The sequence below is a fragment of the Corvus cornix genome, chromosome Z (genome assembly GCF_000738735.6).
Source record: "Corvus cornix cornix isolate S_Up_H32 chromosome Z, ASM73873v5, whole genome shotgun sequence".
NCBI lineage: Eukaryota > Metazoa > Chordata > Aves > Passeriformes > Corvidae > Corvus > Corvus cornix.
Window position 1 is genome coordinate 48,871,543 of NC_046357.1, and position 25,457 is coordinate 48,896,999.

Consider the following 25,457-nt stretch of genomic DNA (forward strand, 5'->3'; position numbering starts at 1 on the left):
TTGTTACTTTAAAATGCCTTTGAAGACAGCCAAATTACAACACTATCTGTGTGCCATATATATGCTGGAGAGGACAATCAGTTATTGGTAAGTAGTGGATTTTATTTCCTTCACAAGAGAGGTGTTCAACTTCAAAGCTCAAGAGACAAATACCTTAGCAGACAATGACATGCAGGTATAGGCTTTCTCCTTTTGGAGCTTATTTTTCTGCTTCTCAGTACTTTAAAGTTCAATATATTCTTTCATTTTACACGTGATTAGTATGTAGAGGAATGACATGGACTATAGTTACATGTTTTTCTTCAGTTATTTACAGTTCACTCTGAGTATAACTGAGCCCCAGTAACTTCTACAGACAAAACACCAAACAAGAAAAAAATATACTGTCCCTATAAAAATACTAGGTTATCTGGAAATTTAGTTTACAAGTACCAGACAAAGACACTAAAAGAAGCAAGCATGTAAAGTCTTCAACTATAGATGCCAGTTCTGTTTAAAACACTTTGTTTTGCTCTGACATTTCCTGAATTCCTCTCAAGACCTCCTTAGCATGGCCACATCATCCAGACATGCTCCAGTAAGGCTCTGATACTACAGCAAAAATGAAGCCATTAGTTGAGAAAGGTTTAAGCACAACACACAATAAAAATTTTGCAATTTATCAAGTAATAAATATCAACTTGATATGGCAAATGGAAGTTCCACCAGTTCATTCTGGGGTCTCCAGACACAGGTACAGAACAGACCAAACACTCTGTTGCGAAGGCAGAGAGCCCAGCCCACGGCTCACAAACACACACCTCCCTCAGACGAGTTGTCACCCATCACTCAGGGTCAGACGTGTATCCAAATAACTACCATTAGCCACAACTGCACCCAGCCTCATTTCCAAAGGCCAACACCAGTGCACTCCTGCTTTCTTCACTGCCTTATTCTATAAAGTGGGAGAAAATGCTGGGGTTTAATGTGTCCAGTTTTGTTGATCCCATTATATAAACTGAGCTTCAAAAACAGTTATTTAAAAACACACAACCCTATTTCTGGAAGAAAGATGAGATTTTGGATTAAGTCAGGCATATTTAAAACTAAAATTTAGAAGAAGATACAATTTTAGTTAATGAGAAAAGATTAAAAGAAATGCAGATGTCTTCCAGACTTAATCCTCAACACACAACTTATCAATGCCAACTAAGGGTTTTATCATCAAAAACTGATGTAACACCTTTTAAGTCCCTGTAAAGTTTGCTCAAGGGCTGAGACACTTAACTGTTCATTATCTGGATTTCCAAACAAAAGTGTATTGAAATTAAGGAATAGTTTTAACTCATGTAATTTAAAAGCTATGTATTTTGTTTAATACTCCATCTCACACACCTGCCTTACTACAGAGATTCCAGAAACCACCACAATGAAATGAAGAAAGAAGTGACGTTTTGGCTTGAACTGTCTCAGCACCTGAAACACAGGATTAACAGCTTCTAATACAAATCCTGTATTCCACACTTTTCCCCTTCTTTGAGACTTGTTGGGGATGCCAAGGAAACAGCCAAGTTCTACCACTGCTCTGCAAATTACACACCTAGTCTCAGAGCACAGAGCTTGCTTCTCAGTGGGGGTGAGATCCATCTCTAGGTTAAAAAAGGAAATTCTGGTTTGAGCAAAACATTACTTGAGAAAGAGAATGTAAAAATGCTGTGTGAAACCTCTTGTTCACATGCTTAACTGAAAAATGCCATCTTAACTTTGACTTGAACACACATAACATTTACTCTGGGTCTTATGATCTGATGACATTGGAGGCATAAGAGGAAAAAAACCACCTAATTTCAAGCCATACTCTCTTCCAGTGATTGAAAAGCTAGTATCAAATAAAGAGGCCTAGAATTTGCACTACATCACAGCTGAAGAATGTTATAAACATTTTTATTGCTTATACAATTGATGACATGGCTGCTCATGACTGTTAGTAGATGGACACAAAAAATTCCCCAGATCAGCCCAAGAAAGTCCCCAAGTTACTCTGACATTAAATCATAGCTCCTGGAGCACCACAGTCTGTGTACTGATACTCTAAAAAAACCAAAGAGCACTAGAATCTGTCAAATTGAGGTGCACATTACTGGAATTTGTCTTGACACTTGTTCAAGATATATTGCGTACAAAGAATACTTTCCCTATAAAAAACCTCTTCCTATATACTTAAGTTTCAGTAAAATTTTGGTTTGTTCATCAGATCAATCTGATTCACAAAATGTGACTTAAACACAGTGTAAGAAATTTGTCAGTGGGAGAAGATGAAAGTAGTTTAAATTATCTTTCTAATATAGGGAAAATGTAAAAAATGACAAGAAACCTACCTACAAAGGCAGTGGGAAAAGAAAGACAAAAGGAAAAGAAGCAGAGCACCGTCTACTTGCCTTGTGATTTAACTTAGGGATGTAAGAAGCTGTAACCAAATTTACCTAGACAGTGGTCAAAGCTGCTAGAATGTAATAAACATAGAAATAAACTATGGAAAAGATAATACCAACCTTTTAGATTAAGGAGGCAATTTAAAAGGATATATACGATGGTAAATCATGACAAATACCACTTGGTGACTTTTTTCCTTTTCATCTTCATACTGTTCATTTACAAGAATTAATAAAAAACATAAAGGCAAATTCTAGCCCAAGACCTCTATTATGTGGTAAACTCAAGAGCAAACATCTGCAACTTGGAAGAAAATTCATCCTAAGATGTAACTTATCTCAAACCAGCTGCTGTTTACATACCATACATTGCTATTCAGTATAAAACTAATCTGTAAGGACGTGTTATCTGCTTTAATTACAATTAGGCATTTTACTGTCCATCACTTGGAGGACTTGCCTTGTTGTACCAAAATAAGAAATTGACCAAAATTGAGATTTCCTAACCATGTAATTATCTGCTTAGCCTTTTCAAGAAGCAATTATTATTCTCTACCTAGCAGCAGCTATTTAAAGGAACCTCAAAACAGATAAATTAAGCCATGGAGCACACTGAAATCTACGTTTAGTCAGATTAGGCTAGTTACTATTTAACGGAAATGAGCAGCTTCCTGTTGTCAGGGCAAACAGCGAGCAACTTCCATGTCAAGATGCAGTGTTCTGTGCTCCTGCAAAGATCTGCACCGTGACGTCTATTTCAATAGTGTTCCACGTGAAATTTGCTTTCAGGTGAAATAAAGATACTGAATGTACTAGAACGTTTCGGTTCCAGTACTAAATGTAAATGTACTAGAACATTTTAGTTCCTTCTTCCTGCTTCTAAGCATGTTCTAAGTTCACAAAGTTTTGTCTTCCAAATACAGGTCTTGGACCTCTTTCCACCACAACACTCCTCCCCTCCAGAATTTTTTTTTTTTTTTTCTCTTGGCTCCACTGCCGACGCTCTTTCAAAGCAAATTCCCTATTTAGAGCTGAAAAAAGATAAACAGAGTTGGCAGCAGTCAATCCAGCCAGAGAGTGCGAAAACGACTGCTGGGAGAAGCTTTGACCAGGCAGTTTGTAACGTGAGTGGTTTCACTGATGAGTTACACAAACAACTTGCAAAGGAGCGTAGCTGAAACCAGACACGTGCAGACAGAGGGAAGCACCACTTGGACCGTGTTTTGCTTTATTCGTGGGAGAGTGGTCAGGTAAGACTGTGAATATGTACCTCTAGAGACACACAGACCTCGTACGTGGAAGGTCCGACCATTCAGGTTTCTAAAAAAGGAAAAGCCCACACTGAACTGTGATCTCTCTTATTTAATTAGTAGTATGTAAATAAGATACAGCTAATTCTACTGGCGGAATGTCAGGATTTTTGCTAGTAGTATTTCAAAGCCAAACTGGCACTTCTCAGAAAAGTTTGCCTTGCACCACCGTGCAGACTTCAGCTGCATCACGACGCTTGCCTCTGTCTCAAGAGCTACAGGTCAGTTGCGTACAGCCCAGTACAGTCCGCGCCTAAGCACACCCGAACGAGGGGGACGGCTCACTCCGGGTGAAAACAGAAACATTTCTGGAAAAACAGCGACAAGCTAAGCCCAGGAGGAGCGGAGGTTCGATGTCCCCGAGCAGAGCAGCCTTCACCCAAACACATCGGCGGTGAGGAAACTCTCCCCGCGTAGTTCCGGGCAGCTCCCACCTGGAGCGCGGCTCCGGGAGCCGACGGGGCAGGAGGCGGCGGCGACCCGGCCCCAGACCCAGCGCCGCATTTCGCCCCCCGCGCTGAGTCCAGCGTTGCTGCCGGGGCGCCGACGGCCCCAGCCCGCCCCGCTGCCGCTCTCGGCCGCGGCTGCCGCGGGCGCGCAGGGCCGGGGCCGGGGCCGCCTGGCGCGGCGGGATCGGGACGGGGCCGGGGATGCGGCCCCGCGGAGCGCGGCGGCGGCACTTACTGTGTGTGAGTGCGCGGGGCGGCGGCAGCGGCGGTGCCGAGCGGAACGGGCGCGGCGGCGGCGGCGGCAACTCCGGGCTCCCCGCCGGGACCGGGGCGGGGCGGGGCGAGCAGCCGGCCCTGCCCTGCCCTGCGCTCGCCCCGGGCCGGGGCGGGGCCCGCCCGTCCGGCTCGACCCCCCGCGCCGCCTCTCGCCCAAGCCTAAATAAAATTTATATCTACTGAGCCGTGTGCCGAGGTATTTTAAATTTTGGCAGCGGCTTGCTGCGAGCCTGACGAGATGCGTGCTCTACTCACACCCACTGTGTGAACTCGCGTAGGGGCTGTTAGAAGTTAAGAACAGGTACCTGTCTTAAACGCTATTACGGTCAGAGAAGAGACGAATTTGTGCCAGGACGGTGCTAATTCCAGGCTTGGCAGCGGCAAGATCTGGTTAGCACAACCTGGTCAATACATCCCCGCTGGGACAGACTGTGTGAAAAGCAGCAGCTCACAGACCTATCACCGAAGAAAGAACAGACAGACTCTGCAACCACCAACAGTCTCCAAAGTACCCCCGAACAGGGCTCTGTGGATACCAGGAACCTGGACTGCATAAAGCAGTACTGTCCAATGACCTAGGGGAAGGTTAACAAAGCTTGTGAAGAAGGATGTACCACTGACAGTGGATACCAAAAGCGCAAAATGCACAGGCCACAACGACATCTGGCAGAACTCCGAAGACTAATAAATCCAATTCAGCAACTGTGCTACAATCATCTCTGACTGGATAAAAGGTAACTCCAGCACAGGGAGATTGCAACCACCTGCTCACAGCCCTCCAAGAAAACCACTGACACAAAAGAAGAGAAAGAACTGACCAATTAGCACAAGAAGCAATGGAATCATTAACCAATGGAAGACAGAGTACTAACTAGAGAACTATGCAACTTGCAGCCAGTAAGCATGAATTCCTTTGTTTGCAAAATGCATAGTGAAAACTTTCCATAGTCAGTGTCTGATCTTGTGTACCCAACACCCCTTTCTGCACAGGACTTACTACAAGAAGAATGAACCAGGTCCCCCCGCCACACCACTGAGAAGCCCAGAGTGAAAAAGGACCAAAAGGACTGCGCTGGGTCCACAGGTGGTGACGGTCTCCTGCTGACGCTCTCTTTCTCCTACACACTAAAAGCTACAAAATAAAGTCAGTATTGTCGAACTGGCATTCTGTCTCGTTTGCACCTTAATTGGGGCCTCTCTCACTAATCAGATTGTTACAGGTGCATTCATCCTTGTACCTCTACTAGATGTGGAAACATAGAGGTGGGTGAAGCTCCCCAAGACCTTCACAGGTTTTCAGGCTTAAATGAAACAGAAAAGGGGCTTCAAAGGTTAAGTTGTGGCAGACAACAGAAAGTGCCATCACTACATCAGCATTACACTGCAAAATAATTTAGTTTTATTCAGCTCTGCTACTTATGCATTGAAAAAAAGAAAAAAAAAAAAAAGAAAAAACCACACCCCAGCCCTCCCTCCCAAACACCAAAAAGCTAGAACAAGGAAAGATAAAAAAGCATGAGATGATAAGACACTAAAAAAAAAGAAATATTAAATCATGCATATTTTAGAGCTAGAAATGGGAGGAATAAGAAACACTAAGAAACTTGGTAAATCAATATCTTTATTTTATAGAAAGTTTGATCAGTGTGCTGAACCTGCCATTAGCGATGGTTTTGCTATTTTTAGTAAAAATAAACATTTGAAAGTAATTACCTTGGAAAATAATTCTCCAAGTTTATTTCCCCATAATCACTGTTGCTTTTTTCATAACTATTGCATCTAATCTAACACTGGGTGCTTTTAATAGGAAGGGGGTACCTAGCGTAGGATATCTCCATAGTTTATTTCCTGCAACTGGTTCTGAGGTTCCTAAAATGCAGTAGAACATGTACGACCTCACCCTGCACCACCACGGCACAGTACAAAATCTGCATCTATTCCACCTTTCTCCATCAACATCCTGCAATGTCAGCTGTCAGCTGAGAATTTTCTGGTGTAAAGTCACACAGTAAGCCAGTTTAAGTACCCAGATGGCCAGAGTTTTAACTTCCACAAGTTACTGAAGTAATCATAAAGAACTTGGATCATGTATCTGAGGTAATGGAATCAGTTAGCAACACAAGAATGACACACTCTGACAGCATTATGTATTGCTACACAGACAAACACAAGTCACAACTCCCAGTCTATGATACTTAAAAGGGACATCATCAACTACAAGCTAAATTATTTTGTCTGGGCAGTAAATTAGTATTGATTAAGCACTGGCAAAGGCAAATTTTATGTTCAATTTGTGCACACGGTTACTTTAAGCACGGGGACCTCTACAGGCACTAGTACCCTTAAGTTTGAGTAACTTGCATAGCAACAGGGAAAAAGCATTAGTTGCTGGAGGACAAAAGTCAGTGGAAATTAAGGGCAACAGCCAGAGAGTTCTGAGTTCAGTTTTTCTCCAATGACCAGATTAGAAGTTGAGAGTGTCCCTTTAAAAATTTCAGATACAACAAAATTCAGCTCATTTTGACTTCATCATTACAAGAAAGCTATTGATAATTTTTCTTATAATAATTAAACATCAATGAACAATATGCAAGTGAACAACTGATTTGTAAATGAAATAGCAGCAACATGGAACTCTAGAAGGTTGAGTTTCTGCAGGATTTATTGGAAAGATTATAAAGGTGTGGCAAATACATTTTGATTTTACATAATATAGTTTTGAGAATAGCTTATGGTAACTATAAATATTATTGAAAATGCCTGTTCATGGTCAGTACTTTTCTGGTATAAGCATAATTTTGCCAGGATTTTTCAAAGTGCAGCTTTACTCAGAAAAATGACAACATTGTACGTCTTGGCAAATTACATATAAAATCTGCTCATTTCACAGATGGTAAGACAGCTTTTTGTGATTGCCAGTACAATAGAATTGAGCTTGACGTATTAAAGCTAATGAGATATAAATATTTAGGGACAAAACATCAAGGACAATTATATTAATACTGCCATGATTTTTGCACATGTAACATTGTTAGTTCAGTGGATGTATAAAACTGATGCATGTATATAAGCAGCTACGAAGTCAGCTGATAGTAAAGGAGTGTGCTACTGTTTACTCCACTGTTTTCCTTCTTCCATAAGAATAAAGAATATTAGAAACTCAGCCATTGAGCAGATAACACGTACTCATTGGGCAAGTCTGTTTTGTAAGGTGGTGTCACTTTTAGTCACTTTTCTGGTCCATCACTGTACTTAAACTGTTTTGATATCAAGATCCATTTCAATCTGTAAGTTTTAAGGAAGAGCAGTTACAACTGAATCACTGAACAGCTGTTCCAGTTTGAAATGCTGTCACATGTTTCTTCACGGCATAACATTCACATTCTTTTTATTGCACAATTTGAAAATTCAGGTTATGTGCATAAAAACCTTCATAGTGTTTGCACTGCAACTTGCGAAACATACATTTAAAATGACCTTAATACATTTTACAAAATCTTTTTAAACAACTTTATATTCTTAAGATAAAAGCATCCTGAGAATGTTACATAGTTCATTATACAAGCCCTTCATTTCTGCTATGCTTTATTTATCCCCATAGTTCCTAATTTGACAAGTTTATTTTACAGTTAATATCTTGGTGCTATATTTCACAAAATATCTTTTAGCAAAAAGTACACCATTGGCATTCAAGTAATCCAGCCTCACATATAATTTACAAATTAAACCTTTGTCAAGCTCTCAAGTAAGGAAAAGTAAACCAAAATACATACAGAAACAGTTTAGCTGACTAAAATAAAAAGTAAAGGCCTTGTGCATTAATAATTTGGTCAAACATTTAAGTTATGCAGTTTAATATTTTTGGCAAAAAAAACCCTCTACATCTATCCTTCCCAATTTGTTTTCTTTCATCTGACACCAGATGTAAACATAAACATCAAGAAAGAAAGACTGACAGTGTAGAAGTACTTTCCTGTTGAACTAATTTTTTCCTTTTTTAAAGTACTTAGGAAAAACAGACAAATGTTAAGTGCTAAGAATGAACTATCTTTGGGCTAAATTAAAGTCTTACTGGAAAAAAGAAAGTAAAAATAAATTAGGTTCAGTTTTTCTTTTATTTCCTCTACAGACATCTAAATAAATAGTCTTTGAAGAAATTCTAGTGCCATATCCTAAAGCAGTATCTTCCTGTATCTTTTTGATCAAGTCTAAGGCTTCACACACAATCTTGACTATTTTACTAGGAAGATATCCATTCATATTTACATTTTATTCTTGTAAAGGGAGTGTTCAGGGTTAAAAATATATTTATTTTTAAAAGGTAAGCCTGCCATCCTGATGGCAGTGATTCAAGCTATAGAACAAAAGACAAGTTACAGAACATCCTTCAGTTTCTTATACTCTAGATGAGAGGAAGGAGATCAGGCAAGTTAGAGAGGTAAACAGCCTGGATTTCAGGAATGGAGAAAGAGAGTGGCTCGTTATATGAATGCCTGCATGACCAGGAGTATTCACTCCTGGAGACTTTATTTCTCTTCTGCATACAGGTATAAATTTTTGTTGTCGGCTGACTAAACAAATTCAGAGGTGAGACAGTTATGGTTGCCACAGTGAAAAACATTACCTAAGCTCTCCATCAGGACAGACATGCTTTTACAAGGTGGCCAGGTGTTGAATATAAGCAGAGGTCATGCCTAGATGGTACGCTCCAGGTGAGAGTGTAACTACCTCAAAAGAAAGAGTAAACCACTACGGCAACATCTTAATAATATTATAATGATGTAATTTGGAGTCATATTTAGCTTGTATTTTAGGCAACAATCAAAATCTGAAGGACCTTTTAATCTTTAAGGCATTAGTGCATCAGGGACTAAAAGCTCCAGGTAATTAATAAATAGGGGGTTGGTGGCAGAAGGGGAGAAAGAAAAAAAAGCCCAAAACATCTTGTGTCACAAGCTTTCATTGTGCATCTGCTTTGTTGGTTAGTTCCAGGAAAAATACTTTCAGGGATGGCAGAAGGGGAATGTTACTCACTATTCTGAAAAAAACATTAGATCATAAACTTCACATCATTTTTTAACACATCCTTTAAAGGGCTGAATCTATCAGGCAAGATTCTCATCTTTACTGTTCCATCAGCACCACAGGAGAATATGTGATTTGCTGGTCCTGTCTCAATTTGCATGACTCCTGTCCCAATGTTTCTGAAGAGAGACTGTCGAGCATGCTCATTGATGAAAGTGTGAAGAAGATTAAATGTAGACAGACTCCATACCTGAAAAAGCATCAAAACATCAACCTCTTATACAGATAATTATCATGACCTTAAAAATCATCAGCAATGAATTGTGGAGAAATTGCACTGCATTTTGCATTTATTTTTCTGACACTAACTGTAAAAGAAGAATATGTAGCAATATGTAATGACACATTTAGAGAATACTAATACTCATTTTCTGTAATAGGAACTATAGAGAGACACTAAGGTATCAATAATTAAAAGGAGGTATCAGCATTAAAAAGAGGTAAGACTGACATTTCATAATTAAATTAGTTCATGTGAAGGTCAGAGTTAAGAACAAATGCAGTACATATGACATCTGATGGTTCCACACCTGCACAAGATTCTTTCCGAATGTACACATCATCTCTGCTCCCTCCCCCTCATTAATACCTTTATGTTGCCTTCAGCAGATCCTGTGACAAAATACTCCTCTGCAGGATCAACAGCAATTGCTTTGACTGGAGAATCATGACTCTGGAGTAACTGTTGCTGCTGCTTTTGGCGAAGATCAATTATACAGGTAAAACCTTTTCTGCCTCCAGATATTAACAGCTGGTGTTTTGGAGCATATGCTAGCACAGTTGCTCCACTATCATGACAGATAAAAGCTGAAAGCCAAAGCAAAGTAATTTAAATAAAACACAGTATTAACTTCAATTTTCAATCAACCTCTAATAGTTCAAGACAGTAGCAACAGTGACTTTGATGATGTAATCCAGCTGCCCACACCCAGTCCACTTATTGCAGTACCAATACATATGTAAACCCAGGTTCCCATCAGACATTCTGAACTGCAGTATTCTCAAATTAAGAAATTAAAATATGCATTAACAAAATATTATATCCTTTTTTCTAAGCCTATGTAATCACAATCTATCAATCCAGAAATAGATTATTTTAATAATCCGCTATTAAAGTAACAGGTTTATTTGTTATATTAAGTAATATAATTTGTTTGTTATTTTAAGTCATATAACACCCACCAGAAATTCCTCCTAAATGACCTGCCCAAATCTCTTGCAAGTTTCCACCAGTCATTTTAGTGTTAATTTGTTTCTATTCACATTTATTTGGCTATGTCTACTCCCCTAAATGCGTGGAAAAAGTGAATGAAAATTACAATTACCAGAACACAGCTTGGTACATTGTACTTGTAGTTCAAAGGGCCTATGAATTTACATTTAGAAATTCCATCTGTCTCTCAAATACACTTAGGCATTCACCATACTTTAAGTACAAGGAGTTCACAACTCTGTGATCTTAATTCTGTATTTCTGATACTGAAAGGCATTTGTTGTATTACATGCAACAAAATATTAGTAATAAAACTAATGAAACCCAGCTAAATATTTATTGCATCTCCAAAATCCTACTTAGAGGAATAACTGTTCTAAAGCAGGAGCTGCCCAGAACCTTTTAAAAAAGAACAGAAATGTCTGGCTTGCACTTGTGCTGCAGGGACAGAAAGTATGCGAAGGAAGGTGCTCATGTCCATGAAACCAATCATGTACACAGAACACCAAGTAATTTCTCAAGAATCTGGTTTTATATTCCAACTGGTGCACTCACACAGAACGGTGAAAGACATTTTACCACCAATGTTAAAATTACTTCCCACAATAACTCTTCCATAAAGAGAGACACATAAAGAAAGACACAAATACACCTTTTTGTAACATGGTCAAACATTTTGGTTGTTGCATTTTACTTACCATGCACCAAGCTATTTGTAGGAGAAACCAGAGTATCCCAAAGACAAATATTTCTGTAGAAAAAAAATATGGCTTAATTCAGCAACAAATGTTCTAAGGTATTTTGAACACTTGAAAAGTCATCTGCACCTTAAAAAGGTTGTTTCAGGCATAAAAGCACTGTAAACAGACTTTCAATGATTACTTTTGAGCAGACCCCAAATTACTTCTATAGTTTAACATACACTGCAAGAACATGCTTCTACACAAATGATTCTATGACTGGCTATTTCCATAAAGGATTTATGTTAATAATATTTTGTAGCTGAGTTCACTGGAATGTTAGCAGGTTTTGATATTTTTTTATCACTAGTTACTTATGAAAACAAATGAGAAATGGACAGCTATGCAAATCCCCCACAGCTATAAAAATAATTTAAGACAGGTTCATGTGTGCAGAACAGAACAGAATAGTTCAGCTGGAAGGGGCCTAGAAGGATCATGTAATCCACCTAGTGGACAGCTTCAGGGCTGACCAGGAGTTAAAGCATGTCATTAAGGGCATTGAACAAATGCCTCAGACTCTGACGGGCTTTGGGGATTTACCTCAAGGAAGCCTGTTCCAGTGTCTGAACCTCTTGGTAACAAAATGCTTCTCAATGTCCAGTCTCAACCCACCCCCCCCACCCCCAGCACAGCTTTAAGCCACTGCCACATATCCCTCACTGGATTCTGACAGAAGCACTCAGGACCTCCCTTTCTACTTCCCTTCCTCATATGGAACATGAACAGAATATCTGTGCTTCCCTATAAAACCTCCTTTAATAGGCACATGAATTCAGCTGCAAACATTGCTTCTCTCCCCCTCCTGCTAAGAAATAAAGCAGAAGTACTCTTAAACTGCTCAAGAAGAATCATAGGAAAAACAGAGTGGGGGAGAGAAAATATGGCACCACTTCACTTTTATGTATTATCACAACAGATATTACCTGTTGTCAGAAGAAAATCCTGCTGTAGCTATCAAAGATGATGAACTGACGAAAACAAAGTCATTGGCTGTTTTGTTATGACACTGCCATGTCTGAAAAATTGCAGTTAGAAATTATTAATTAAAAAGGAATCTATTTTGTGCAAGCAGGCAATATTAAACTTCCTTGAGAAGGAAAGGTGTTTTCAAAGAAATTTAAAGAACATGGGATATAAAGGTATTGGTACGCCCTGTAAGACTCTTCGTTTTTCATGGAAATACACTCTGCAGTCCTGCGTAACTGTCAATTAACTGACAAGTGACAACTATTGACAAGTCTCAAAGAACATTAAAGCTATTTCAGATCTCATGTTACATTTTCCAGTCTCCACTTAGTCAGTATGATTAGAATGTAAGAACCTGTCATACAGATCACAGGATGGCAGCAACATATAACTTAATCTTGATTAATACTGGTTATCAGCACAATCCTTGCCCTCTCCAAGCTATTCTGAAGGGAACAGAAGTAAGGAACACAACATAAGTTTATGGAAACTAATTTAGTTTTCATCTTACCAAATATGGCTTAGGTGAAGTTCCAGTAAGTGGACAACATTTCCAATTTGTCTGATATAAACTTATATATCCATCAGCATCAACAATTCCAAACTGAAAGAAAATATATAGTAATAGTAAATACATATGTATGTCTTGCAGAGAAAAATAGCCACAATTTTGAGAAAATACTTTCTATTTGAAGCATGTGATGTTTCTGCTAATTTACGGGGAGGGGAGGGGAGGAGAGGGGAGGGGAGGGGAGAGGACGCGTACAGGAGCATGTTGTCAGTTACCTTATTTCCTTGGTAATTGAATCTCATTCGAGTTACCCTTGAGTTGCCACCAGATCGAAAACATGTGATTTGTTGTGCATGACCCCATTCAAACATTCTTACACTACCATCTTGAGCACCTGTCAGGTCTGCAACAGAAAATACTGACATGACTTTTCACAAGAGTTGTAGCTTCTATAATTTCAAGAAAACACACACCATCTCAAAATAACTTGTGCCACAATTATGCCATAGTATCTGGCTTAGTGTAGGAGCAGGACATACCACTGCAACTTAAAGTCATGTTATTCATTATTTGATTAAGAATTGTATTTAGATGCTCATGAAATATGAAGCTATTTACTTGGAGGTAATAACACACCTTTTTCCTACTATCTTTCATTCTAGTCATAAATAAGAGAGAAATGCAGTACTTTTTGCTGTTTCTAAAGGCTATTCTACATCCCCCCCATGTTTTTTAAAATGAAAAGTAGCTTCAGTACGTATGGCTTATAAACACCTTTCGAAACATATACTAACTGCTGTGCTAGTACAAAATAGCACACTAAGAAACAGGTGAGTGAAAAATATATAGTCTTTAGATAACTTTCCTCTTTTTAAAAAAACCTGAACTTACAATATGGCAGTGTTGGATGAGAAGCCATTCTTCTGACATTATTAATAGCTTTCTTGAGCATCTGTTAAATATATAAAAAAATAGAAAAAAATTAAACAGTTTTACTGAACAGAAGTTATCAAACTAGAGAATAATTAGTGACTGCACAGAGTTGTTTCCAATCAAAAGCTCTACTGAAAACAAGTACTGGGTTTAGAGATTCAGATAGAAGTCAGTGTCTTCCAAGATAATGTAGATGTTAACACTTTTGCAGCTTTATATATCTAGATAAATATTAAACTTTTGCTTCAGAAATGTATGGATCCAAATATAAACACTCCTTAGACTGCAGTCTTACCTCTTTTCTTGCCAATTCCTTTCTGATTCCATTAAATTTATTGGAATATTCCTGAATATTGTAAGATAAGTAAGAGAGAGGCAGAAGCATGTAAAGAAAGAGGTAAACAAACTTTAACAGAAGTAAAATCTAGGAAGGAATATATCTATTTTCAAGTCTAGTTAACTTATTGCCATTGATTGAAAAGTGGTTATTTGTGACCATCCAGAATAAGCAATATACCGTGTAACTGGTATAAAAAATAAAAAAATTAAAAATTCTTCAAAAGTGTTTATAATTTCACAAATACAGATCCAATGAATTTTCAGTAGCATATTTTTTCCTAAATTCCAAAATTTGCCTTGTGCAAAGTGCATTACCAAGACTTTTGTTTTTCTTATTTTATTAGATATATTATATATACTGGGAAGAACTGAATGTGTGAAGAGGACTGGAGACATTAGACAATTATATTTAAACCCCATCTATTTAAATTACATGTTCAACACACAAAAGGAAAAAACCAGTAGGGATTTTCTTATCAAGGAAATACACCTGTGCCTGTGATGTCTCCTCCCTTCTTTTCTTTCTATTAATGTATGTTAAAGTTAAGTTTTCATTCCTTTATGGCCTGACAGCTCTCAAAAGTATCTGACTACTTTGAGGACTGTCTTTCATCAGAGAATTGTTGGATTTGGTTTGCTCATGCATGTATTATTTACCTCAACATTAGAGAAGGACAAAATATATATTTGTGCAGGTGTTAACTTCAAACGAGAAAACGTAACGAAATTTTGTTGCCAGGACACAGCAGCTTATCACTTACCACACACCAACAGCAAGCTGGCTCTGAACTGCTTTCAGAGAAACATTTAGGTTGGAAAAGACCTTTAAGATCATTGAATCCAACTGTGACTTTCAACTGCTATAATTTTGTACAGTCTTATAACACTGCTTTGTCATGGAGCAGTAGATAGTGATGAGGTATTTCAAGTATGCTATTCTGCCCTGGCCCCCAATTATATCAGGGTGTCTACTGGATGGAGGCAGGAATTACAAACTTTCACGAGCTTCATATTCCTAAATATGATCAATAGAGTTTAAAAGAAATAGCCTCTAAATTATCAGTTTGTGAACAAAAATGAGAAAAAGTACTTGGAAGGGAAATAATCAACTTTCTTGTAAAAATTTCCCTGGGTTTGGATTAGTGGAATAACTGCAATTCTCTTAATTACATTTTGGAAGCAGATTTAGGTCTTTCAATTCTCAAAGCTTTATCATTGTTGAAGAGAAAGCCACGTGCCCCTCAGTTATTCATGTCCATTTCACAACACTTTCTGAAGATAAAAAATATGATATTGAAATATGTATTTCCCTTTCTTTTTTCTGAGTACTTTAAATGTCAAGGAAAAAACTCAAATGGTTTGGTAAAACTATATATACATTTTAAAATTTAGGACAAGACAACAGAAAATGATATTCCTCAAACATTTACGGATTGGCATGTGCACTTATAATTGCAATACTTTGCTCTCTAAACTCACAACTTATCTGCTATATGTAAATGGCAGAACAGTAATTCATGTTCACTCTATTTCTTCCCTAAAATAAAGGGCTGTGTGGAGTTTTACAGCTATTAACTTTTATCCAGAAGTCAATGGAAGTCATCTTCCTCCATTCAACAGATAAGCACACATCATGATCTCCTAACCCTTGCTGGATTACACTTCAGAAAAATGCAGATTTACGGAAATGTGCCTTTGAAAGGCTACACTAACATAACTCTGTGGTGCAGTATCTCCAATTTAGAAGACAAGTACAATTATCAAATGCAAATACTTCTATTAATAATGTAACTGACATTTGACACTGCTAGCCCTCAAGTTTCCCCTTAGAACAGCTGATGGCTAGAACAGTGCTTTGCTGAAGAGCTGGGTGCTTTGGGCCTAATATACATTAAGACAGAAAAATAAAAATGCATGTAGAATCCACCCCACCACTAAACTGGTAAATATTGGTGTCAGTCACACTGACTTGTACAACAAGCTGTTGGTAACACTGCCTGAGTTTCAAAGCTGTAGGTACACACTATTTCCTTCAGTACTCTCTTACAAACACCTCCTGTAAGAACTGTGTAAACAAACTGGGCTGAAGTCTCTGGTGGTGACCCTCCTTACTTACCTTGTATGAACTGTGTGACAGGAAACAGTGAAGAGTGACAGAAAAACCTTACAGCTAATAAAATGTTAACTGCCTGAGTGTCCCTTGTTGATGAAAGTGAAGCAAAGATGAGACTGAAAAGCCAGTAATGGTACAGAACAGCTAAATGGTCTGCACAATATGGAAAAGCAAAGGTGACACCAAGGATCTGAAGGAACAAAATAGCAAATAATAGCAAAACAAAGGTCTTAGTGAAGCTGCCTTTTTTCCAGCTTTGAGTTTTTCTACAGCAACACTATTTCCTCCCAAGAGTCCCTATCTCTTCCTTCATTGACTTCGTCCTTCATTAGGTACCTCTGTCTTTCCTCCCTAGTGGGCAGGTGCCGTTCTGTGCTGTGGTTGGTTCTCTGCCACAGTCAAACAGTATGCCAGACAAAATTTAGGTCCAAAGCTTAATAGCAAATGCATTCCACACAAGCATAGCCAAATATATTTAGGAAGAAAGTTTTACTGCATGCAAAATAGAAGGTCATGTAAGTACCATTTGCATTAATTATATGCAATTATATGCAATAATTTGCAATTATTTAATGTTGAGAAATACACAAACACAAAAATTCTTTATGTACATATATATATATTTAAAAAATGGAAGTGAGAGGAGAAAGTGGCAAAGGCATTCAAAGAATACTTGTAGAAGTGACCTGATTGTGATAGCAGAGCTGTAACACTGGCACCTAGGATCACTGGTTCCCAAAGTGAAGGCAGAGGCGTAGGTACTGGCACAATACCCACTTCCATAAGTGGAAAACCTTACCATTCTTATACTGCTTATTCCTTATTTATTCCACCTATTCATCAGCTACTTTCAAAAGCCAACTACAATATTAATTAACATACGGTTATTTCATTCTGCCACCAGTTATGGACTTGCTTTGAACTGTTAAATGACAGCAAGTGCAGCCAAGTCACAAGACTTAATGCATTTGGTTACAGGAACACTCCTCTTTCTGCACTACATGTGCAGAAAGACTGAGAGATGCTGGTGTCTTGTATGACCATTGCAGCTCACTTAAGTGTCTCCAAATAAGCATCTCCCAGCCAGCTAATCAACAGATCTGCATCTGTGCTCCACAGGAACTAAGATAAGAATGTCAATGGCCAGACTACAATTATAATTAGATCTGAATTAAATCTAACCTAATAGCTTTCTGCTCAGGGCCAAGCTTCATTCCAGACACAAGATCTCTTTCTAAAACTCAGAATGAAGCTGAAGATTATGCTTAAAATAAAAGCTACCACAACATCTCATATAGATATTTCTACCCTATCCTTAAGAATTTATATTCTGAAACCTACTGAATATATGCTTTTTAGATAAACCATTTGGCTTCAAGTCATTAAAGAAGAAATTATAGGGCAACTTCTTACCCAAATGCTGATTCTTTGCTTTTAAATGATGCATTAAGTAAGGAAAAGCATATATGGTTTGATTGAAAGTTTTTCTTGTTTAGTTGGTGTGCCTTAAATTCTGCACAGCATTTTAACCTATTAAGTGAATTGTTATAAAAAAATCCAGCTTGCCTTGATTACACAGAAATGCTATATTTAGTTGTATGTTAATTGTAAAATATAACAAGCAAGACTGAACAGACAAAAGGAGAGAAGTAGACAGAATACATAAAGCTAACCTTTGACAAGTGACTTACCACAGATGCACCCCTGCCAGTTTGTGTACTACCAAGCCAAGGCATATTGATAGGTGTGCCAGGATTACTATGAGTATAAGGAGTGGTTCCCTGAACATTTACCAGATCATCACGAGCATGTATAACTAGGAAATCATCAGCCCTATAAATGAAAGAAACATTTTGAATTAAGATTCCGAACAGCAACACTAAATACCATGTTTGGTACTCTGATTTATGCACAGTCAAGTGTGATACTGCAAACAAAGAATATATACCCTTTATTTTCTATTTCTGTATCATCATCAACCCAGGTATAGATCTGCGTAGCTAAAATTGCAGAAACATCCAATTCTTGAATATCATGACTTGATGCTATTGCAATGCAGTTCCGATTTGCCTGAAAAAAATAACATGCAGAAAGACAGATGCAAAAGGAAACCTCAAAAATTCATTTATTTTATTTTTTTTCTGGTTACGGCACTGTTGCTCATAAAAATACACACTTAATTTACAAACCCCAAACATCTACATCTACAAATCTATGTAACTTTATACTTGACATCTTCCTTTTAAAACTTATTTGCATCTGGGATAGTATCACACACTATTTGCATCTTATACCTCTCAAGCAGCTCAAGTATCTCCTCGCTTTTCTCAGAGGATAAGCAACAGGTAACTATACTACATGGCTTGCAATCAGGCTCCCCTCCTCCAGCTCTGAAGGCTGAACAGAACATGGCTGAACAGAGAAGGAAAGATTATTTCCTCTTTGATAAAAAAGGACAAATACTCCTACACACAAGCCTAAAGAAAAAGTAGAAGCCACCCTCCCTTCCATCAATCCATTACACAATAGCAAAAAGATGACAATTTGTAGTAGAAGTTTCTGAAAAGGTAATTTTGAAGTGCTTTAGAGATGGGACCACTAAAAGTTGTAGCTGCTAAAAACAGCAGGATGGCTGGCAAAGCCTATCTCACCCAGTCACAACGGGACTGTGTATCAGGTGGAAGTACACGACAATTAGATTATTCTACCTCCTTTATACTCTCACCTTATTGACTGCAAAAGCAGTGATGATATCAGACTCTTTATGGATTATTCTTGCCTTGCCACCTGGGTATCCCAAATCTGTTTCTATCTGTATTTAAGAAGCAAAGCACAGTTAAATGCAAACTTCCGTGTAACACCACTTTTTACTGGAAGTACAGAGACCAAACAGTGTTTTGTGTGAAATTTTTCTTTTTCCTTAATTTTAATTCTAAGAAAACTCAGCAAACATAGCCTGTAACAATTACAATAAACCTGTTTTGTGTAACAATACAGCTTCCCATTGCCATGTTAAGATTACCACAGCAAGAGAAAAAGTGTAATTTGTCACAGAAGACACAGTACTGTGTTCATTCTCAGGTTTTTCAGGGATGCTGAAAACCAGCAAGGCTACACGCAACACACTGTTGATTGAAATTTTGAATCTTGATGTTTTGCTCTCAAGAAAGTTTGCTAAGACTTTGATTGCTCTTAGCAAACACCTTTTCCCACTGAGATAGTCTAAAAGAATGTGCAGGCAAGCTCCTGAACAGGAAAATGTAACAGGAGAATTTGAACTTTGTCAGTGCATCTATTCACAATTATTACAATTAAATAAATCTGGAATCCTGTACATTCCAGAACCATAAACCTTTTGCTAACACATATTCTTTTTTTTTTTTTTTTCTCAATGTGGTATACTGTTGGATTTGAATGTTGCCTCCCATTTTGTATTTTAGAAATGCATCCAGGTACATGCCAGCACACAACAAAACTCTACGCTTTACCAGCACTGTAGCAGTCTTTTTCAAAATTAAAGAGATCAGCACTGCAAGTACTAAATTGATTAGTTACAGACCCAGACTGTTGCAGTTCCAAAATTATTTTACAGTAAAAACAGTAACACTGCCAAACTAATGGTGACCTGTGAATTCAAACCTGAATCACAAATGTAGTATTTAAATTTTTTTTTTTAAAAAACCCAAATAATTATTTCAGAACTATTTCCAGCCTCATATCCTCAAATTCTTAATTTTCTGTGCTTTAAAAGAAAACAGTAAGATTCTTCTGTCAGAGAACTGCAAATGATCTTTTTCAAAATCTGAAAAAAATAGCTGTTACAGACAAAGAAGTAGAATGTCTTTTTTAATGTCAAGACAAAATTTTTGCTTCACTGATTTTATGTATATAACACTGCATAAAACTGCAGTGGCAAACAGATAGAAAACCATGATTTACGTGTGGTGATGAACAAACCCGCAGGAAATTAATTTTTTTTTTCCCCCAGTTAGTTCCAATGACCTACTTGCTAATATTGCTTTATCACATAATTAATATTAACAAAGTAGCCCAAGGACACCATAGGGTTCACATTTCTGTCTTCACACAAGTTTTGTAAAAGAAAGCTTAAAGAATATGGTATTCATTTGAATTTCTAGGCATAGTACTCTATTTTTTTAGTATGTCATACCAATCCTTCAAGACAGTTGCTAAAATACTGTTACATGGGTTGATGTGTCACCATCTTTAAAGTAAGGCTCAGTCAGTGAAAGTTTTCAGTAGCAAACTCTATCATGCTAACTAACTGCTCTAAGTGCAGTTAGCCACCCTCATTTATAAGCAACTATGGTAGACATCTCATACTGATCAAAGGCTCTGTATGTACTGAATACCATACTACTGCCAAATTTTTGTCACTTGGGCAAATCTCAACTTCAGCTCTTCACTTGGCCAAGCTAAAGAATTTGGTAATACATATTGTTTGTACCTGGTTGCTTAATCCACCTAAGGTAATTAAGTTTCAGATAATCTATAACAAGACCAGTTTAACTCAATCCCTTGCATTTTTTGAATTTTTAAGTTTGTTTGCTACATGAGCAAAGACTTTTTAAGTGAGATCAGCACCATTTAGAAAAAAAAATTCATAACGATGTACAGTCTAATAAATTTGAGGATTACTACTGTGTACCTTACTGATGACGGGCTCCTCCACTGCAGAATTTTTCATGGTTTCATTGTGCTCCTCTAATGGCTTCACCAAGGAAAGAACAACCACAGAACAAAGCATAAAGATAAGACATAACACGTGCAGTATCAAGGAAATCCTTAATTTGTTGTTGTTTACCCCAACACAGGACAACTGAAACACAACAGCATGTTTGCACACACATGCACATATTTTACAAAGTAAGAATAATTAACAACTTCCAAACTCTGTTTTCAGTACAGAATACACCGATTTACCTATTCTGTACTGTTACACCAGCTTGTCCATTGCAAAAGTCAAATTTCTTGAAAAGTAAGCAATCTACACTGACATTTTACCAGCAACAAGATAGAAAATAAAGCCAACACACCTATGCTGTGTAAGGCTGTAAATGAGCCTACCTTGAAACATATAAGGAACATCTAAGATTTTCCAAAATACCTGTTCACACAGCATAGCAGCGTGTTAATGTTAAGATATGATCAAAAATGGTGCACTTTTAAAGGCAAAAAGGAACAATTTTCCTTTTAACTGCACTCTGTAGTGAACACAATTAGCCAGCATTACTCAAACAAGCTAATATTCTAGTTGTGACAGGACAAAACTAGGTCATGCACAACTGTCTGCTGCCATGGCTTTACTAGTCATGAATATTCTTTCTCCTGCACGTTTAATTTGTTCACATCTGCTTCTTTCTCCTCCATTTCTGCTACTCCACAGTTTTTCTGTAATACCAGCAATTCTTTCAAAATTAGGAGTAGGGGTAAGTAAAAAAAAAAAACAAAAAAAAAAACAAAAAAAGAAACACCAAAAAAAACCCAACTAAAAAAGCAGAAAAAAATCCAAAAGCTCTTACAGAACCTAAAAACATTTAACTGCATTTGGAACTGGAATCCAGCTAGACACTGGGACAAATAATCAGGGACAGAAATAGTAACTGCTGTATGAGCATTTTTCTTATTAAAATTGAATCATAACGTGATTGTTATGGAAGCAGTGGATAAAAGCCAGGATGACTATGGTAGGGACAAACTAAAACTTTCACAACTTTGGCAGCTCCTTAGGTTATTGGTTTTAATCTTTGAAATGTTCCATTTTGTCATTCTTCTGAGGCAGCTTTTATACTGATCTTAAAGGAGAGACTGACTGTAGCAACATTGTTGTCATTTTACAGTCAAAGTCTGATTATTTTTGTATTCTATGAAACAATGGACAAGTATTTTTTGTATGAAATACTGCAGATTTGGAGTCATAGACAAGTACATTAACCACTCAAGCACCAGAAGTAAACAAGCCAGCCAAATAACCAAAGTAAAGTTGACAGATTGACCTGCAATATTTTCTGCATTTTATATACCATACCAACCTCATTTAGGCATCGCTTCTTTGTGAAAATATTTCTGATGAAAGTTTCCTGGACTTCTTCCTGTTTGACCAAGTACTGCCAGAGCCTCTTCACAGACAGTGCCACATGACTGCTAGATCTACAGAACAAAGTTGAATAAACATTTACATCACGCTCATATGTATTACAAGAGTGCAGTATTTTATATTCTAATCAAACTATAGTCAGAAGAAATGCTGAAGCAAAACTACAGAGCTAGAGACAGTATACAAGGCCTATCTGAAAGCAGTTTAATACCCTCTTCCTGAAAAACCTACACGTGAGAGGAGGCGCAAACGGAAGAAGAAAAAGAGTATGTAGCATCTTCTTGTTCTATCCTGGGACAACTGAGAAAAATCTCTTCAAGAGATTACACAATGGTAAGAGCAACACACAGATTATTTATTAGTCCAGCTCATTCTTTACAAAATGAATCATTTCTGTTTAGTCCTCACAAGTGATCCTTTCACATGGCCTATGAATGACTAACACTTCCTGCTAGGAACACATCATCAGCTGTGTAACCTCTCTGAAACATCCATGATTTTTTGGGAACAAAATTGAAAGGATTGTAGAATAAGACCAGAATTCAAATGCTTATGCTTATCCCTAGAAGTGGCACACTCAAGCAAAAATTATAAATATAGCTGCTTATGACAAGCCAAAATCCATCAAACTCTGAATTGCTTTAAATCATAATTTAAAAATAACACCAGACAGCAGATATGTGTTAAGATGGTCCCTTTTAATCAACTCAAGTTACTGAAAGTGTGACCATGATGAAACATTTTACAGTAAAAAACTAGACTGTCTCTACTCTGAAAGCCACAAGTAACAGTAAGATTAAAAAGGCAGAAATCTATTTTTAAAATGACACTTAAAGAGACTGAGCACACTCTTCTGGCTGAACATGCAATTATGGTAAGTCACAACTATACAAATATAAATAATAAGTACTTCTCTGATTTTAGGTAACAATACTGATAAGAATGTGAAGTAATTTTATTACCTCTAAAGGTGGGGCAGTTATTTAATTCACTGTGACTTAACCATAATTATCTCTCAAGGCAAATTTTTTATTCTTTATTTTGTTGTCAAGCATACTTTTTCCAGAGACACTCAAAATCTGTATGTTAAGCTTAAGTAAAAGAATTTTAAAAAATTAGAAACTGTGGTATGTTTTTTCTGCTCTTGCTTTTGACCAGAGATGCATGAAATATGACATGTACCCTCCATATTTCACATAGTTATTGAAGTTGCAATCTATCATGTGCACTAACAACCTAATGCTTGATTTATATCAAAGATATTACAGTCAGTGTTTAGAGGAATTAGACTCACCTGAAAGGAGTGTTCGTAGGCTCAAGTAAAGTTTTGTGGCGAAGCAATGCAGGACCAGCAGCGAGAGCATCTTCAGAAGCATGAACTGAAATATAATGTTGAGGTGGACCCCCATACAGCTCAAGACGTCGGAGAAGAACTTGTTCCCAGCGCTGTAAAGTTTTCAAAACTGCATGGCATATCGGGGAGCTAACTGGAAGCTCTAGAAAGACAAGTAAACAACAGTAAAACCCTTCCCCCTTCCATTATAACCTTGATGAAGATAATTCCAGCAGGTGAAGGCTGAAGTTTATTTTTAATATCTCCACAAGTTAAGCTTTATTCAAACCTTAAGTTGCTATTTGCAAGTATAAAAGGATGAACTGCTTTGTGCTTTCATTGCTAAAAAAACAAATAGATTTCTCCAATGCTGACATTGGAGAAATTATATCATGGAACAGATCATCATGAAACAGATCCTCCTGGAAGCTGTCAAGGCATATGGATGACAGGCAGGTGATAAGAGAAAGCTGGCACAGCTTCATAAAGGGCAAATTGTGCGCAAGTCATCTACTCATGGCATTCTGTTGTAAACTGACTGCACTGGAGGGCAAGGGAAAAGCAAATGATGTCCTCCACTTTTAACTTCTGTAAGGCCTCTGACTATGTCTCACACATATTTACTTCTCAGCTGGAGGAAAAAGGTGGACTGTTTGACAGCTAAGGAACTGGTTGAATGACCTCACCCAAAGAGCTACATTCAGTGGTTCAATGTCCAAATGGAAATCAGTAAAAAGTGGCATCCTTCAGCGATGCATGTTGGGATTGGTACTGTTCCATCTCTGTGATAATGACACAGGCAGTGGTAGTGAGGGCACCCACAGGTAGCTGGCAGAGAGCACCAAGGTGAGAGGTGCAGTTGGTTTGGTGGAGGGAAGGGATGCCACCCACAGGGACCTTGGCAGGCCTGAGGAGTGGGCCCATGTGACCCTCACAAGCTGCAACAAGGACAAGTACACCTGTGTCAGGGCAATCACCAGTACAAAAACTGAGTGGTGAATACACTGAGAGCAGCCCTGTGGAAAAGGACTTAGGGATACCAGTGGATGAAAAACTGGGCATGACCAATTTTGCATACTGGGCTGCATTAAAAGAAGGGTGGCCAGTAGGGCAAAGGAGGGAATTTGGCCCCTCTAATCTGTTCTTGTGACACTCTACCTGCGGCACCACATCCAGGTATGGGGCCCCCACTATAGGAATGACAGGGACGTGTGGAGGGGATCCAAAGAAGGGCCACAAAAATAGGTCAGAGGACTGAAACACCTCTCCTATGGAGACAGGCTAAGAGTGTTGGGGTTGCTCATCCTGGACTGGAGAAAGATCCAGGGACATAATATAGCAGCCTTTCAATATTTAAAGTAGACTTACAGGAAAGACACAAAGAGACTTTTTACCAAGGCCTGTAGTGATAGGGCAAGGAGTAATGGCTTCACACCAAGTGAGCAGATTTAGATCAGACAAAAGAAAGACATTTTTTTTGATGAGGGCAGTGAGACACTAGAACCAGTTGCCAGAGAAGTTGTGGATGCTTCAGACGTGGGAGGTCATGTCAGATGAGACTTTGAGCAACACCATCTAGTGAAAGATGTCCCTCCCTACAATGTGGTGGGCAGGGTTAAACCTAGATGATCTTTAAAGGTCTCTTCCAAAACCAAAC

At 38.0% G+C, this 25,457-nt stretch overlaps 1 protein-coding gene and 1 long non-coding RNA gene across 2 annotated transcripts in view; both read right to left on the minus strand.

Moving 5' to 3' along the window:
* Window positions 1-3,753: 3,753 nt before the first annotated feature.
* Window positions 3,754-4,493, minus strand: LOC120411471. The gene is made up of 2 exons (XR_005603784.1): window positions 4,406-4,493; window positions 3,754-4,029 (listed from the first exon to the last, which is right to left on the minus strand). It is a non-coding gene; the product is annotated as an uncharacterized LOC120411471 (long non-coding RNA).
* A 1,556-nt stretch (window positions 4,494-6,049) lies between these two features.
* DMXL1 (Dmx like 1) overlaps window positions 6,050-25,457 on the minus strand; it is a 77,748-nt gene continuing 58,340 nt past the window's right edge. Inside the window, 14 exon segments of the mRNA XM_039566513.1 lie at window positions 6,050-9,721; window positions 10,121-10,338; window positions 11,443-11,495; window positions 12,411-12,502; window positions 12,965-13,057; window positions 13,240-13,367; window positions 13,856-13,916; window positions 14,193-14,243; window positions 18,041-18,182; window positions 18,298-18,419; window positions 19,075-19,161; window positions 21,019-21,081; window positions 22,403-22,520; window positions 23,762-23,963. Of these exon segments, the coding sequence (XP_039422447.1) occupies window positions 9,497-9,721; window positions 10,121-10,338; window positions 11,443-11,495; window positions 12,411-12,502; window positions 12,965-13,057; window positions 13,240-13,367; window positions 13,856-13,916; window positions 14,193-14,243; window positions 18,041-18,182; window positions 18,298-18,419; window positions 19,075-19,161; window positions 21,019-21,081; window positions 22,403-22,520; window positions 23,762-23,963 (1,655 nt within the window). The 3' untranslated portion in view covers window positions 6,050-9,496.